Below are 14,715 nucleotides of genomic sequence, written 5' to 3' on the forward strand. Positions count from 1 at the left end.
AAACTATTCTGGATGATACTAAACTGATGGATACATGTCATTATACATTTGTCAAAACCCATGAAATGTACAAGACCAAGAGCATACCCTAATGTAAAGTATGGATTTGGGGTCATGATGATGGGTCAGTGTAGATTCATCAGTTGTAACAAACGTACCATTCAGTTTGGGATTTTGATGTGGGAGGCTGTAATGTGTAAGGATAGGAGGTATAAGGGTATAGGAGAACTCTATGTACTTTCTGCTTAATTTTGCTATAAACCTAAAAGTTCTTTAAAAAACAATGTTGGGGTACCTGGGTGGCTCAGTCGGTTGAGCGTCCGACTTCGGCTCGGGTCATGATCTCGCAGTCCGTGAGTTTGAACCCCACGTCAGGCTGTGCACTGACAGCTTGGAGCCTGTTTCAGATTCTGGGTCTCCCCCTCTGTCTGCTCCTCCCCTACTCGTGCCTCCGTCCCTCTCTCTCTCAAAAGTAAATAAATACTTAAATTTTTTTTTAAAAAAACCCACTGTCTATTAAAAAAAGAGAGAGAATACAGTGAAAAGTATTGTTCTCACCCTTGACCCTTGGCTGCTCAAGTCTCCTCTCTACAGGCACCAATGGTTCTAGTTTCCTGAATATAATCCCAAGAACTTTGAGGTATATGCAAACCTTCCATATTGTATATCATATCTATAGACATGATTTCCCTCTTTCTTCCTCAAATGGTAGTATACAACATATTCTGTTTTGCACCTTACTTTTTTCACCTAATGATATACCTTGGAGGTTTCTCCACATTGGTACAGAAAGAACATCCTTATTCTTTTTTATTGCTGTGTATCATTGTATGAATGAAAAATAATTTATTTAATCAGTCCCCTATTGATGGACATGGAAGATGTTTCTAATCTTTTGCTATTACATACAATTCTGCAACAAATAATGTTGTACCTATGTCATTTTGCAAATAGGCATATATATTTGCAAGGATAAAGTTCTATAAATAACACTGGTATGTCAAAAACATGTGCATTTATACTTTAAAATATATTTCCAAATTTTCCTTTATATGGAATTATACCAAAATACACTCTCTATAGCAAAATATGACTACAGACTTAGCAAGAGTATGTAATCAACCTTTTGGATCTTTTCCAATTTCCTGGTAAAAAATAGCATCATGTTATAGTTTAATTTACACTTCCTCCTATTATGAGTTAAGCATATATAATATTTGAAAGCCATTTGTATTTCCTTTTCTGTAAACTGTTTATATCATCTATTCATTTTTCTACTGATTTTTTTTTGTCATTTCCTTATTGATGTGTAGGTGTTCTTTTTTTTTAATGTTTTATTTATTTTTGAGAGAGCGCAAACAGGGTAGCAGTAGAGAGAGGGGGACAGAGGATCTGAAGGGGTTTCTGCACGGACAGCTGTGAGCCCAATGTAGGGCTTGAACTTACAAACCGCAAGATCATGACCTGAGCCAAAGTTGGGCACCAACCAACTGAGCCACCCAGGTGCCCTAGGTACTCTTTATATATTAAGGAAATTAACCTTTATCTGTAACGGTTGCAAATATCTCCTCACTTTGTCCTTGGCTTTATATCAAGTGGGTTTTTCCATGCAGATTTTTTAAACTACAGTTGAATTTATCAGTGTTTTCTTTAATGGATTCAGTATTTTTTGTCATAGAAAGATCTTATCACTGAAGGTGATTTTTAAAACTTCTTATAGGGGCACCTGGGTAGCTCAGCTGGTTGAGCATCCGACTTCGGCTCAGGTCATGATCTAGCGGTTCATGAGTTTGAGCCCCTTGTTGGGCTCTGTGCTGACAGCCTGGAGCCTGCTTAGGATTCTGTCTCCCTCTCTCTGTGCCCCTCCCTGCTCATAATCTGTCTCTCTCTCAAAATAATAATAATAATGATAATAATAAAAAATATAATTCTTAAAAACATATAAGACTAATGTTTTCATAGTTCTATTTTTACATTTAAATGATTGATTAATTTTTAATTTCTCATGATGCAAGGTAAAAAGTATAGTTCCTTTTTTTTCAGGTTAATCAAATACTATCTTATTTCCCCACACCATTCCCACTGGTGCAAGATGCCACTTTAATCATATACTAAACTCTTATGAGTCAACTTTTATGTTTTCCATTTTTCCACCGATTTTACTGACTGTTCATGTGCCAGTGCTACACTGTTTTAATTATTATACCTTGTAACATGTTTTAAATCTGGTAGGTGAGTGTCTTTCATTACTCTTCCTTTCCAGAGTTCTTCTAGCTATACTGACAGCTTATTTTTCTATATTAATTTTAAAACCATCTTGCACAGTTCAGAAAAAATCCTGTTCGTCCACAATACTGTATTGTATACTTGAAAGTTGCTAAAAGTAAGCACTCTCAACAATAGCCAAATTGTGGAAAGAGCCTAAATGTCCATCAACTGATGAATGGATAAAGAAATTGTGGTTTATATACACAATGGAATACTACGTGGCAATGAGAAAAAATGAAATATGGCCTTTTGTAGCAACGTGGATGGAACTGGAGAGTGTGATGTTAAGTGAAATAAGCCATACAGAGAAAGACAGATACCATATGGTTTCACTCTTATGTGGATCTTGAGAAACTTAACAGAAACCCATGGGGGAGGGGAAGGAAAAAAAAAAAAAAAGAGGTTAGAGTGGGAGAGAGCCAAAGCATAAGAGACTGTTAAAAACTGAGAACAAACTGAGGGTTGATGGGGGGTGGGAGGGAGGAGAGGGTGGGTGATGGGTATTGAGGAGGGCACCTTTTGGGATGAGCACTGGGTGTTGTATGGAAACCAATTTGACAATAAATTTCATATATTGAAAAAAAAAAAAAAGAAAGTTGCTAAAAGTAGATATTAAATGTTCTCACCACTCACACACACACAAAATGGTAATTGTGTAAGGTGACAGATGTATTAACACTGCTATGGTAACCACTTTACAATATATACATATATCAAATCATCACATTGTATATCTTAAACTTACACAATATCATATATCAATTATAGATCAATAAAGCTGGAAAAATCTTGTTGGTATTTTTATTGGGATAATATTGGTTTATAAATTAATTTAGGAAGAATTGATGACTTTAATGGTTTTGAACCTTCCTTCCAACGTAATGGTATGTTGGTTTACTTGTTCAAGTCTTTTATGTTTGTTGATTATGTTTTTACATTTATGTTATATATCTCTTATGTGTTTCTTGCTCAGTTTACTCCTAAGATATTTTTTCTTTTATAAATGGAGTATTTTCTTCCATTATGTCTTTTATATCTGTCATTTGTTTCTTGAGAGCTACTAATTTTTATATATTAATTTCAAACACAGCCACCTAGCTGAATTATCTCATTATTTGTCATAATGTCAAAAATTGATTGTCATGATTTTTTTGGTTTACAAAAAAAATGTCTTAGAAATGCCTTCTATGATAGGGATAATTTTACTTTTTTCCAATTATTATTTCTCTAACTGAAACATTTTGGCTAATGTTCTGGCAATAACACTAAGCAACAATTGTGGTGATCGTGAATATTCTTACCTTGTTCCAAATGAAACTGAATCTTAAAGGATGACTATAAATTCGAACTCTTTTAATTTGGGGGCACCTGGGTGGCTCAGTTGGTTGAGTATCTGACTTCAGCTCAGGTCATGATCTCATGGTCCATGAGTTCGAGCCCCACATCAGACTCTGTGCTGACAACTCAGAGTCTGGAGCCTGCTTTGGATTTTGGATTCTATGTGTGTGTGTGTGTGTGTGTGTCTGTGCCCCTCCCCTACTCATGCTCTGTCTCTCTCTCTCAAAAATAAATAAACATTAAAAAAAAAGAAGAAGAAGAACTCATATAATTTTAAGTGACAGAAACCAATTAGAGCATGCTTAAGCAAAATAGGCGGAATGTATTATATAAATACAGAGTGTCTCACAATTCAAGGGCAGCAGAAACCATGGGAGTGCTCTCTATGTCCTGTGTTCGTCTTCGTATGTCTGTTTCATTCTTTCTTCTTAGATTTCTCTGCCACTCAGTCACATTGGAGGAAGAAGATGATTTACCCACAGTGACTAAGTTGCATGTTACAGATCAAACCACAAGTTCTTATTTTCCTTCAGCCAAAAAGAAAGGATTCTGACAGTTCCATTCTGGTCCAAATAACTGATGATGAGAAAAGGGTCACATTACAAACATCACTGCTGGCGACAGAGGTAAGGAGTAAGTACTTAATGATGTAATTTTGAGCGGGGCATTTACTCCAAAGGCAAGACTACTATAACATACAAAAATACACATGTATTTCAGGAAGCTACAAAGCACTTGGTTGTGATTTCTTAAAGTACATATGCTTCTTTAAGATCCTATGTCTTAGGTTGGTTTCTCTGGAAGCAGAGCCTGAGACAGGGATTGGGATGCATATCAATTACTGAGGGAGTGCACAAGAAAAACTAGCAAGGGAGAGAATTCAGCAGAGTTGGGAAGAAGAAAAATTGAGAAAGAATGTAGTGTCAGGTAAAGTCCAGCCATAGTCTGGTCTACAAGAATCTTTTGCAGAGTTTTCACTCCCTAAGATGAGAAGGCAGGCCTTTTGTAGTCCTTTAGCCATCTGTTATTAAGGCGGGGTGCCTAGTTGTTTGGCAAGGCAGCTCCCATCAACTTAGGGCAATTCTTTAGAGAGGGGGGTGTAGCTATGAGCCTTCGCCAGTCAACAGACCCAGCAGCTTGGGGGGAGACACTGAAACAGCATGAACTACAGCCTATGTTAATAAACTTCTTATCAAAATGTTGACAACATAAGAAAATATCATGATGTTGCAACACTTGAAAAATATGAGGCAAAAAGTTAGTTTTGCAATTAAATCCTTTGCCCTTTTTATGTTTTCCATTTTCTCAAATTTCTTATGGTTGGAATTCAGGTTGGAAATCACAATGGAATCGACTAACAGGTTAATATTTATGGAGCATCTATCATGTGACTCACATTGTGCTAAATGCTGTTAAGAATACAAAGCAATGCAAGATGAGGATTCTGCTGTGGATGAGGAGGAAATGGAGGAAGAACACAAGATTTATATACACAAATAATCAGACATAACAGCAGTAAACCAAGTTTATCATACTGGGAGAGCCTTAGAATTAAGTTCCAGTACAAGGCTTACTCTATAAACTTGAGAAATGGTGCTTAATATCTTTTCTCATTTATTGAATAGAGTTTGAAATATTTTCCACCAACGCTAAGGGAAGTTGAAGAAAATAACAACGGTAAATTGTTCTAAATAACATGAAGGCAAGGACTAAAAGACATACAACTATATCGTGTTGCTATTGGAAAGATTCCATTACACAGAGATGCAAAGGGAAAACCACAGTCATTTGCCTCTGCATTCATCTCCCTGGTGCAAGTGGGCATTGTTCTGTACCCCATGGCGGGATTAGAAATACTGCCAGGGAACAAGTACACAAAGTTGTTAAGGAAACCAGAATGCATCAGCTCAGAGTTATTTACAGAGAACTTTCAGGATTATCACATTCAATAAAATCAACTCTGTTTAAACATGCTTCACTGCTTGCCAGTACATCCCAATCACGTATCTATTTTGAAGGGTCTTTCAATCAGCTGCACTTGAGTAAAAATTCAAGAGTCAGTGAATGATGGTCACATCACAAAAGTGTAATTTATGTGTGGCATTTCTGTATTACATGTTTGATCTTGTTCACACTTGCCCCAACCATTGTCAAGTTTGTTGGCTTCTGTAATATCGGAACAAGGTGGCTGTTGACTGCCATTGATAGAGAAACATTTCCTCCAATGCAGCTGTTGTCTGTGTTACACAATACTGATACAGCAGGACTTGTCTCTTCACATTCTCTCCACTCAGCTTTCAAGCTAGATAGTGACAGCTGCCTCTGGCCATCGTTTTCATCCTTAATCGTGAATTGGAATTTTTCCAGCTATCCAATTCTTTGAAAAAAGTTGCAGGGTTGTTTGTTTGTTGAGAGAATGAGGATTTTCATAGCCTTTGAGGGATCTTTTGAACCATTTGATGTTTCAGCAGACGAAACTGTGGAGGCTGTCAAGCTGATGATAAAGGTATGTGCTTTGTCCCTAAGCCACTAAGATGTATACTAATTTTAACTATGCAATAAATTTAAACTGTACATGGGGCAGAGATACTATTAGGTACGTTTCCAGCAAACAGGGAACTAAAACTATTTGAAAATATCATTATTTGCTTACATAACAGTTTGATAAGAATATAGTGACCATGGAGTTGTTAGACAGGAAGCAAACTGAGTCAGTAAATTCTCAGGAAAAAAAAAAAAAGTTTGACTTCTCTTTATGAAATGTGTGGGTTGTGCACTGGCCAGGTAGTATTATTGCAATTCTTCATAAAAGGACAAAAACAGGGCATTAACTCTAAACTATATAAGTAGAGCATGCCAATTGTCAGATAGATGGCCCATTTGGTGAACAAGTAACTAGAAAGATCCAAAAGATTTTTGAGGTGGAGAGGACTATAGACAACTTCTGAGCTATAGCCTCATTTTGCAACCAGGGAAACTGAAGCTCAGAGAGGCTGACCATCTTACTTATGATTACAGAACCAGGATAAGAAATAATTTGGATTCAGTATCTCTTATAAATTTTTAGAAATATCCCCTCTAAAATGGGAACTTAAGACAAATGTTTAGGTCCTGACCATCAGATAGTAGTTAACTTCGAGATGATCATTTCTATTTGCTGAGGAGCATTTATTGAATCGCAGTCACATGATATTTAATAGATTACTATGATCACTGAAATCTAGATCTTCTAACACAGAGGGTCTTAATCTTTCTATGTCATGAATCCTTTGGCAGTCTGATGAAGCCTATGGATTCCTCAGAATGTCTTTATTTTTTTTTTAATTTTTTGATGTTTATTTTTGAGACAGAGAGAAGCAGAGCATGAACGGGGGAGGGGCAGAGAGAAAGGGAGACGCAGAATCCGAAGCAGGCTCCAGGCTCTGAGCTGTCAGCACAGAGCCCGATGCGGGGCTCTAACTCAGGGACCGTGAGATCATGACCTGAGCTGAAGTCGGACACTCAGCCGACTGAGCCACCCAGGCGCCCCCCTCAGAATGTCTTTAAATGCATACAGTAAAATACATACAAAGAAAAGGAAACAAGCTATATTGAAATATGATTTTCAAACATTACAAAACAAATTTGTGGGGTGCCTGGGTGGCTCAGTTGGTTCAGTGTCCAACTCTTGATTTCAGCTCAAGTCATGATCTCGGGGTTGTGGAATCGAGCCCTGTGTCGGGCTTCATGCTGAGCATGCAGTCTGCTTAAGATTCTCTCTCTCTCCCTCTGTCCCTTCCCTGTTCACATGCATGCACACTGTCTCTCTCAAAATAAATAAATAAATAAATAAATAAATAAATAAATAAATAATTTTTTTAAAAACCAAATTTGTGATATGGTGGACTTAACATATTGACAAATTTTAGCAATGCATCTAATAACTTGTAATTTCAAAGTAGTGATCAGTATAATATTTTGAGATTTCTGCAACAACTATAGCGTGATATGAAAATAGCTATGACTTCTACTGGTGACAAAGTCACAGATATAGCCAACCACTGTTTCTTTAGTTTGTTGCCTATATACACAGTAGTTTGTTGCCTATATATATAATCTCAGTTTAATTTAGAGTTAGTAAAAATAAAATATAGTTTTTCCCAACTAAATTCTATCCGTAAACTTTTGTGGAGGTCTCTAGACTCCAAGTTAAGAGCTCCTGTCTAATACCTCTTCCTCTGTCCAAAATAATTTTAGAATTCTCAGTGGGGGAAAAAAACGTAAAAGAAAAGAGATTATATTGCGGGTCTAGTAACGTGGAGATACACTGCTTTGATAATGTGCTATTGATTTTTAAGGATTATTTCCACATTCCTCTCTCTGAAGATGAACAAGGCAGGCGGTATCTGGAGCTGATATATGCTGGAGCAGCCCTAAAGGACAGCTGGAGTCTTGCGGATGTTGGAATATCTTTTTGTTCAACTCTCAAATGCTTTGTTAAGGTATGGTGATCAGAATAACATTTTTTTTAAACGTTTACTTATTTTTGAGAGATAGAAACAGAGCATCAGCGGGGAAGGGGCAGAGAGAGAGGGAGACACAGAATCTGAAGCAGGCTCCAGGTTCTGAGCTGTTAGCACAGAGCCCGAGGCGGGACTCGAACTCACGGACCTCGAGATCATGACCTGAGCTACAGTCAGAAGCTTAACCGACTGAGCCACCCAGGTGCCCCCAGAATAGCATTTCTCCAAGATACCTACTTCATTTTGAGTAAAGTGTGGATAATTCAACAAAAGTAATTTCATAACTTAGGAAGAACTTTTCTTTCCTTCTCCTGTCTTTCATTTGTCTAACTGGTCTTATTTCTGCTGTAAGGGGAAATAAGGTGTGGAGTCTGGATAGAGTTCCCCTTGTTTACTCCTTTTCTCCCTTCCCTCCTCTATCCCCTTTGTTGCTGCTCCAAACAGTCATCCCAGAACAACCCACTTACAAATATCAGAATAAGGCCAAGGCGTAGATCTGGAATATTGATGTGAAAGGAAAATTCAATCACTTCCATGCGTCCACAATGGATTAGGGGCAGTGGAGTGAGGAAAGGAAGAAATTCTCAGTAACTGTAAGAATGAAGGGGGGGCGGGGATGGGCACCTGGGTGGCTCAGTCAAGTGTCCAATTTCAGCTCAGTTCATGATCTTACAGTTCGTGGGTTCGAGCCCCACGTCAGGCTCTGTGCTGACAGCTCAGAGCCTGGCACCTGCTTCAGATTCTGTGTCTCCCTCTCTCTCTCTGCCTCTCCTCCACTTGCACTGTCTGTCTCTCTCTCTCTCTCTGAAATAAACATTAAAAATTAAAAAAAAATTTTTTTAAATGAAGGGGCAGTTTCTACATCCAAATCCAGTGAGAGTAGCCCTTCGTTAATTATGTGTACATACCCCAGAGACAGCCTTTTCCATTTATAGTGCCCTTAATTAGTGGTGCTTAATTGGGGGTCCTTAAGCACTTTACAAAACCCTAAAATTGCAAAATAAGCAAAAGTATGTGCCTGGAGATCTTCTGGGTGGAGGATCCTTAACTTCTGACAATTTCTTAGAGACAGGTGGCCTAAAGAGTTTAAGAGCTGATCTCTAGGGAAGAAATATGATTCAATAATAGTTCTTTACCCCAAAATGAAAACATGATCCTCAAGAAACTAAGCAACTAAGTACACATTCTCTGCTAAATGGGGCACTAATTTTCTCACATTTAGCACTTAAAAAATGTTTATGATAGCCAAAGCTAATTCTTTTTGTTTTTTAATATGTTTTATTGATTGACTAAGTGGAGAGTCTATGTTTAAAAAAAATACTCTAGAATATTTACTACTGGGGCGCCTGGGTGGCTCAGTTGGTTAAGTGTCCAACTTCAGCTCAGGTCATGATCTCACTGTTCCACGTCGGGCTCTGTGCTGACAGCTCAAGGCCCGGAGCCTGCTTCAGATTCTATGTCTCCTCTCTCTCTGCTCCTCCCCTGCTTGCACTCTGTCTCTCTCTCTTTCTCAAAAATAAATTAACATTAAAAACTTTAAAAAAATAAAAATAAAAATAAAAAATAAAATAAAATATTTACTACTAAGTAGTAAAAACAGGTCACAGAAAAATAAGCATTGTGTGATCTCATTTATGTAAATAAAAATAATATATTTGTATATGTGTTTTTAATGTTTTATGAGCATTTATTCATGTGTTATTGTTATATTCTTGAAGACTGTTTAATTACCAAAAAGATAAATAAAAATAACTCTGACTTCTTTTCTCCCTCTGCACTAAAATAATTATAGTATAATACTCTTTTGGGTAGACTAAATTCCATCTCATTTCTTTTTTTTCCCCAATGTCATTTCTTAAATGTCTTTCCTCATGTCTTTAAATATACTCATATACTATGTTTTTGGTAATGTACAGGATAAACTCTTTAAAATGTCCTGGAATTTTCCAGTGCCAAGAATGATGTTTGAGATATGTTGTTTGTTTACCTGGAGATAGTGGTATAAGTTTATTACTAATATTTGAGCTGGCTGGAAGAGATGGATTGAGCCACAGCTGTTTAGGGACGTAGATAATGTATGTTAAGAGTATGAATAAAATACTATTATTTAACTCGGCACTGGCTTTATTTTCCTTATTTAAAAAATTCTTCCTTTTATGTATTTTTGACCAGGTAGTACACTCACATAGATAAAAGATACAAAAAGTATATATACAGTAAAAAGTCTTCCTCCTACCTTTGGCCCCTCAGTTTCCCTCCCTCGATGCAATCCATTTCATAGTTTTACCTACCAAAAATATTTTATAAATTCTGGCAATAAAACATCATCTATCACAGTGATGCAAGCTGTCTTCACACTGAACTCAAACCTTTCTCTGGAGTTTAAACTCCTAATGGAAAAAAAAAAAAAAAAAGAACAGTAGAGAGGTAAAATGGGTTTACCCAAGAGAGGCAGAAGCTAATTATGCATCACAGGACTGGCCAGCACATAGGGTTTAATTAAAAACTCTCAAGTTCAATGGAAATCTTACTGATCTTAATCTTCACTTTCTCCAGTAGAATCACATTTAGAGAAGTTCGTATCACTGGTTTTAGGAGAAAAACAGTATCTTGAATCCGAAAGAAGAGATTTACCTGCAAAAGCCATAAATATTGGTTTTTATCCTGCCTTAGTTCCTGTTTAGATTAGATGATAAAACAGGCCTATTTCAAAAGTCCACACCATTTACTGTGTATGAATAATAACAGTCCAAATGGGTTTATGACAACAAAAATACATGATGAAAATATCCCATGCCTCAGAGAATGCAGTCAGACCAGTTCTGTGCTGTTTAATCTATCTTAAGTAACTAACACAAGGCTGCATTCTAAGTCATGTTGTTGCTTTATTGCATAGTTAGATGTATACAAATTTAAGTTTAACTATGGTACTTCATATTTAACTATGGTACTTCACGCAATTAGTTTTACCTTCTGAGAATCTTGAAAAGCTAGAGGCTCTTCATTTATTTTGGTACAACTTAGACATACCAAGATGAGAAACAAATGTTTTTGCAAAGTTTAAAAACTTGCCAAGTAAACAACTTTCTTTTTTAAAAAACTACAAGTAGATATTATGAAACAAATCCAAAACATTTGGTTTCTTTATCGTGCTTATATTTTTGTGTGAATTACAAGGCTTGCTTGTGTGAAAAGAGGAAAAGACTTCTGATAAATTAAGAGGTGATCTGCTCTTAAATACATTTTTTAAATAGTCAATATATTTCCCAGCTTCCTTGTGTATTACACCTTCTCCTTTAATGGTAATGTAGACCCATTTGGAAAAGTGAATGAGGAGGTGATATGAGAATAGTGGGGAAGGAACATTGTATTAGTTTTTTCTTCTTTGGGAAAAAACTACAGAAACCATAGATGTTATCTTCTATAGCACATATATCCAAGTTCTATTAACACAGGAGTCAGTCCTGCCCATTCATTGCTGCCCATTCATCCGGTAAACTGTGGCATGATGCAGTGGAAAGGCCTAGGTTGTCAGACATGCAGAAATGCTATCGCACTTGCCCCCTTCACTCCAACCAGTGTTATTGTGGAAACTATTGCTTGAGTTTTGTTGGCACCCACTGCCTGGAATAGCACCTGGCATATGAGGCTCTCTGTAAATAGGTGTTGAATAAATAAGTTGACAAAGGCCTTGAGAGGTAGAGTGTGAAAATTAACAAGAAGGTATATGATGGTTATCAGAAATGTTATAGCAAGGTATTGAGATGCATTTCAGGGTTTGGATTCCCTCCTTACTGTGGCATCTCTCTCCCTCTCTACCCTCACGGCAAGGTGCTCCTGCATCCTTGCCCTATATTTTCTTATCTAGCATCAGGGTTCTTAGCTGCAAGCAGCAGAAACAAACCCTGGACAATTGAAGCAGAAAATAAACATATTGAAAGGCTACTGGGTAGTTCACAGTCTTGACAGGAAGACTGAAGAATCAGGCTCAGAGATTATGGAGCCAAAAACAATGTCTTAATCAGGCCCTAGGACTAGTCCAGGAAAGCTACCACTTCGGCTACCTCTAAGCCCTTGAAGCAGGTCCTGGAAACACCAGCAATGCCTCAGATCTGCCACTGCCACAGAGGATTCCCTGTATCTGTTCCTGCTCTGCCTTACTGGCCCCTAATTCAAAGTAGGGCTGGATGTTCTGGAAGAAGATTAATGGTTGATGAAAATTATTCAAAGTTCAAGTTGTTCCTAGAATTGAACACTGTTCACATTCTCAGAAGGTGTAGGGAAAATGAGGATGTGTTAGTAACAGAACAGGATGTTGAGCAGCCAGTCTGGGGTCATAGGTTAGTAGTTGTTGGTTAGACAATTTTGGAGTTTAGCCACAGGGATTGGGAAGAACAATTTGGGGCCAGGATTTTGCAAGTGTATATGGAAAAATTAAGTCCTATAGGACTTTCACAGTTTGTATTTCTAGTTTGTACATGAAAAGATGATATAATGTTATCCTCAACAGAAATGCAGAGACATTTCATAGCTTTACTACCCGCTATTTTATCAAAGCAATAGTTAATATTTCAGTGATAAGAATTTTTGAAATCTAAACTGAGTGTCACTGTTGATTTTGACATTAACATAATTATATTAACTTAATGTGGTAATACAGTATATTTGAGGGAAGGATTAGATTTTCTGTATGCAACTAATGTGATTCAGTATTACAGTTTTCTCTTACTTTATTCAAAAATTATAATACAAACATTAATACAAATAAAAAATTAACTTATAAAAAAAAAAAAAAAAAAAAAAAAAACAAAGTAGGGCTGGATGGGTAGGCCTGAGTAGGAGCATCCTGGTCACGTGTCCAGGACCTACTGCAAAGGGGGCTAACAAGCAAATCTTTGACAGGTCACACCTTCTACCATGTGAGGTGGGCTCAGCCTCCCTGACACTCCTTCTGGGTTCCCTGCCTCCTTCTCTCACCATATTTCTACCAACCAAGGGATGGCGTTAAAGCTTAGTTATTCCTTTTGGGCATCCTTGGAATGTTATTTTACAGTAAGAGATCAGATTAATTGTGGTAGTATTGAGTAAATGTCTATTAGACAAGTTGGAGAAGCTTAAAATATATTACAAGTCCTAAAATTGATTCAAGTTACTATACCTTTAGCTTTTGAAAGGCACTCAACATATAAACACCAAAATCCAGGAGACACATAATATGTGACTTTATATTTTAAATATACTTGACACACACAAAAAATGTATAAATATCCTTCTTAAAAATGTAGAATTTACAAATGAGGGGTGGCTGGCTGGCTCAGTTGGAGGAGCAAGTGACTCTTGATCTTGGGGTCATGAGTTCAAGCCCCATGTGGGGTGTAGAGATCACTTATATTTAAAAAAATTTAACTTAAAAAAAGTATAATTTACAAACAAAACATTGTTCTAAAAAAATGTCTATTTTTTTTAAAATAAGCCATAAAGAATAGTATGTAAAGAATTTGGTGAAGAAAGGTATTTGAATTCAGTGTCCTAGAATTCAAGTATAACGTCTTCAGGATGATTTTCATACAAAAGAAGTTTACGAGGTTAAGATGTTTATGAAGACTTCTCAGCTTGAATTCATTCAGTTCAACAAAAGCAAACATTATTTTTTTTTGTGTGTGTGGTTGGTTAGGAGGTTTTATTTTATTTATTTATTTATTTCAATATATGAAGTTTATTATCAAATTGGTTTCCATAAAACACCCAGTGCTCATCCCAAAAGGTGCCCTCCTCAATACCCATCACCCACCCTCCCTTCCCTCCCACCCCCCATCAACCCTCAGTTTGTTCTCAGTTTTTAAGAGTCTCTTATGAAAAGCAAACATTATTTATTTCCTCTTTTCATCTACTCAGGAATCATTGGGGCAAGTTTCTGCTTTTTTAGTGCTGCAACTCCAGAAGAGCAAAATCTAAAAAAGCAGAACTTGCAGAAAATGTATAGCAGTGTTCAAAACTTGCATTAACTTTTGTTTTCTTTCCATCTGTTTCTCTTTAACTTTTCCTATTTTATTGTTAATGCACATGTTTTTACAGTGAGTTTGCACTTGGTTTCTTAAGACAAAAGTGGAATTATTACCATGAAGTAGATCTATGTATTTGTTTTTATTGAAAAATAAGACATTTTGTCTGTACCTCCTACCTACCATGGTGTCTTGGTTTATTTGTAAAGGGAAAAATCTAATTTTATGTATGTTCAACAATCATTTGCGGTAGTATTGTTTATTTAATAACATCTGACTTCCTTGAGTATAACTACCAGCGTTCCCTTTAGGAAATTTGAGGAGGGGCATCATAGAGCTAGAGAGATGGCTTTTCTTATGTAGATAGAATGAGTTGGCAAGTTGCTATTAATCAGCACCTACCTGCTCCCCCTCCAAATAACCAACATGAAGAAGTATCTCCAATATTGGTCTTTCTCATTAGAACTTAAAATGAGCTTTTTCACAAAAATAAGGCTTATAAAATGATGGATAAATAGATGTAAAATATTACAAAGAGAACTATGTTCCAGATACATTATGAATTAAATGGGCCTGGGAAGTTCCTGGGTGCTAAAAAAAAAAAA

At 36.7% G+C, this 14,715-nt stretch overlaps 1 protein-coding gene across 1 annotated transcript in view; it reads left to right on the forward strand.

Annotated features, from left to right (window-relative positions):
* The first annotated feature begins 5,266 nt into the window (after positions 1-5,266).
* Positions 5,267-14,715, forward strand: part of ANKUB1 (ankyrin repeat and ubiquitin domain containing 1) — a 30,948-nt gene continuing 21,499 nt past the window's right edge. The window contains exons 1-2 of the mRNA XM_045503306.1: positions 5,267-6,112; positions 7,944-8,087. Of these exons, the coding sequence (XP_045359262.1) occupies positions 6,023-6,112; positions 7,944-8,087 (234 nt within the window). The 5' untranslated portion in view covers positions 5,267-6,022. The remainder of the gene's footprint in view (positions 6,113-7,943; positions 8,088-14,715) is intronic.

This window comes from Leopardus geoffroyi, chromosome C2 (genome assembly GCF_018350155.1).
Source record: "Leopardus geoffroyi isolate Oge1 chromosome C2, O.geoffroyi_Oge1_pat1.0, whole genome shotgun sequence".
NCBI classification, from domain to species: Eukaryota; Metazoa; Chordata; class Mammalia; order Carnivora; family Felidae; genus Leopardus; species Leopardus geoffroyi.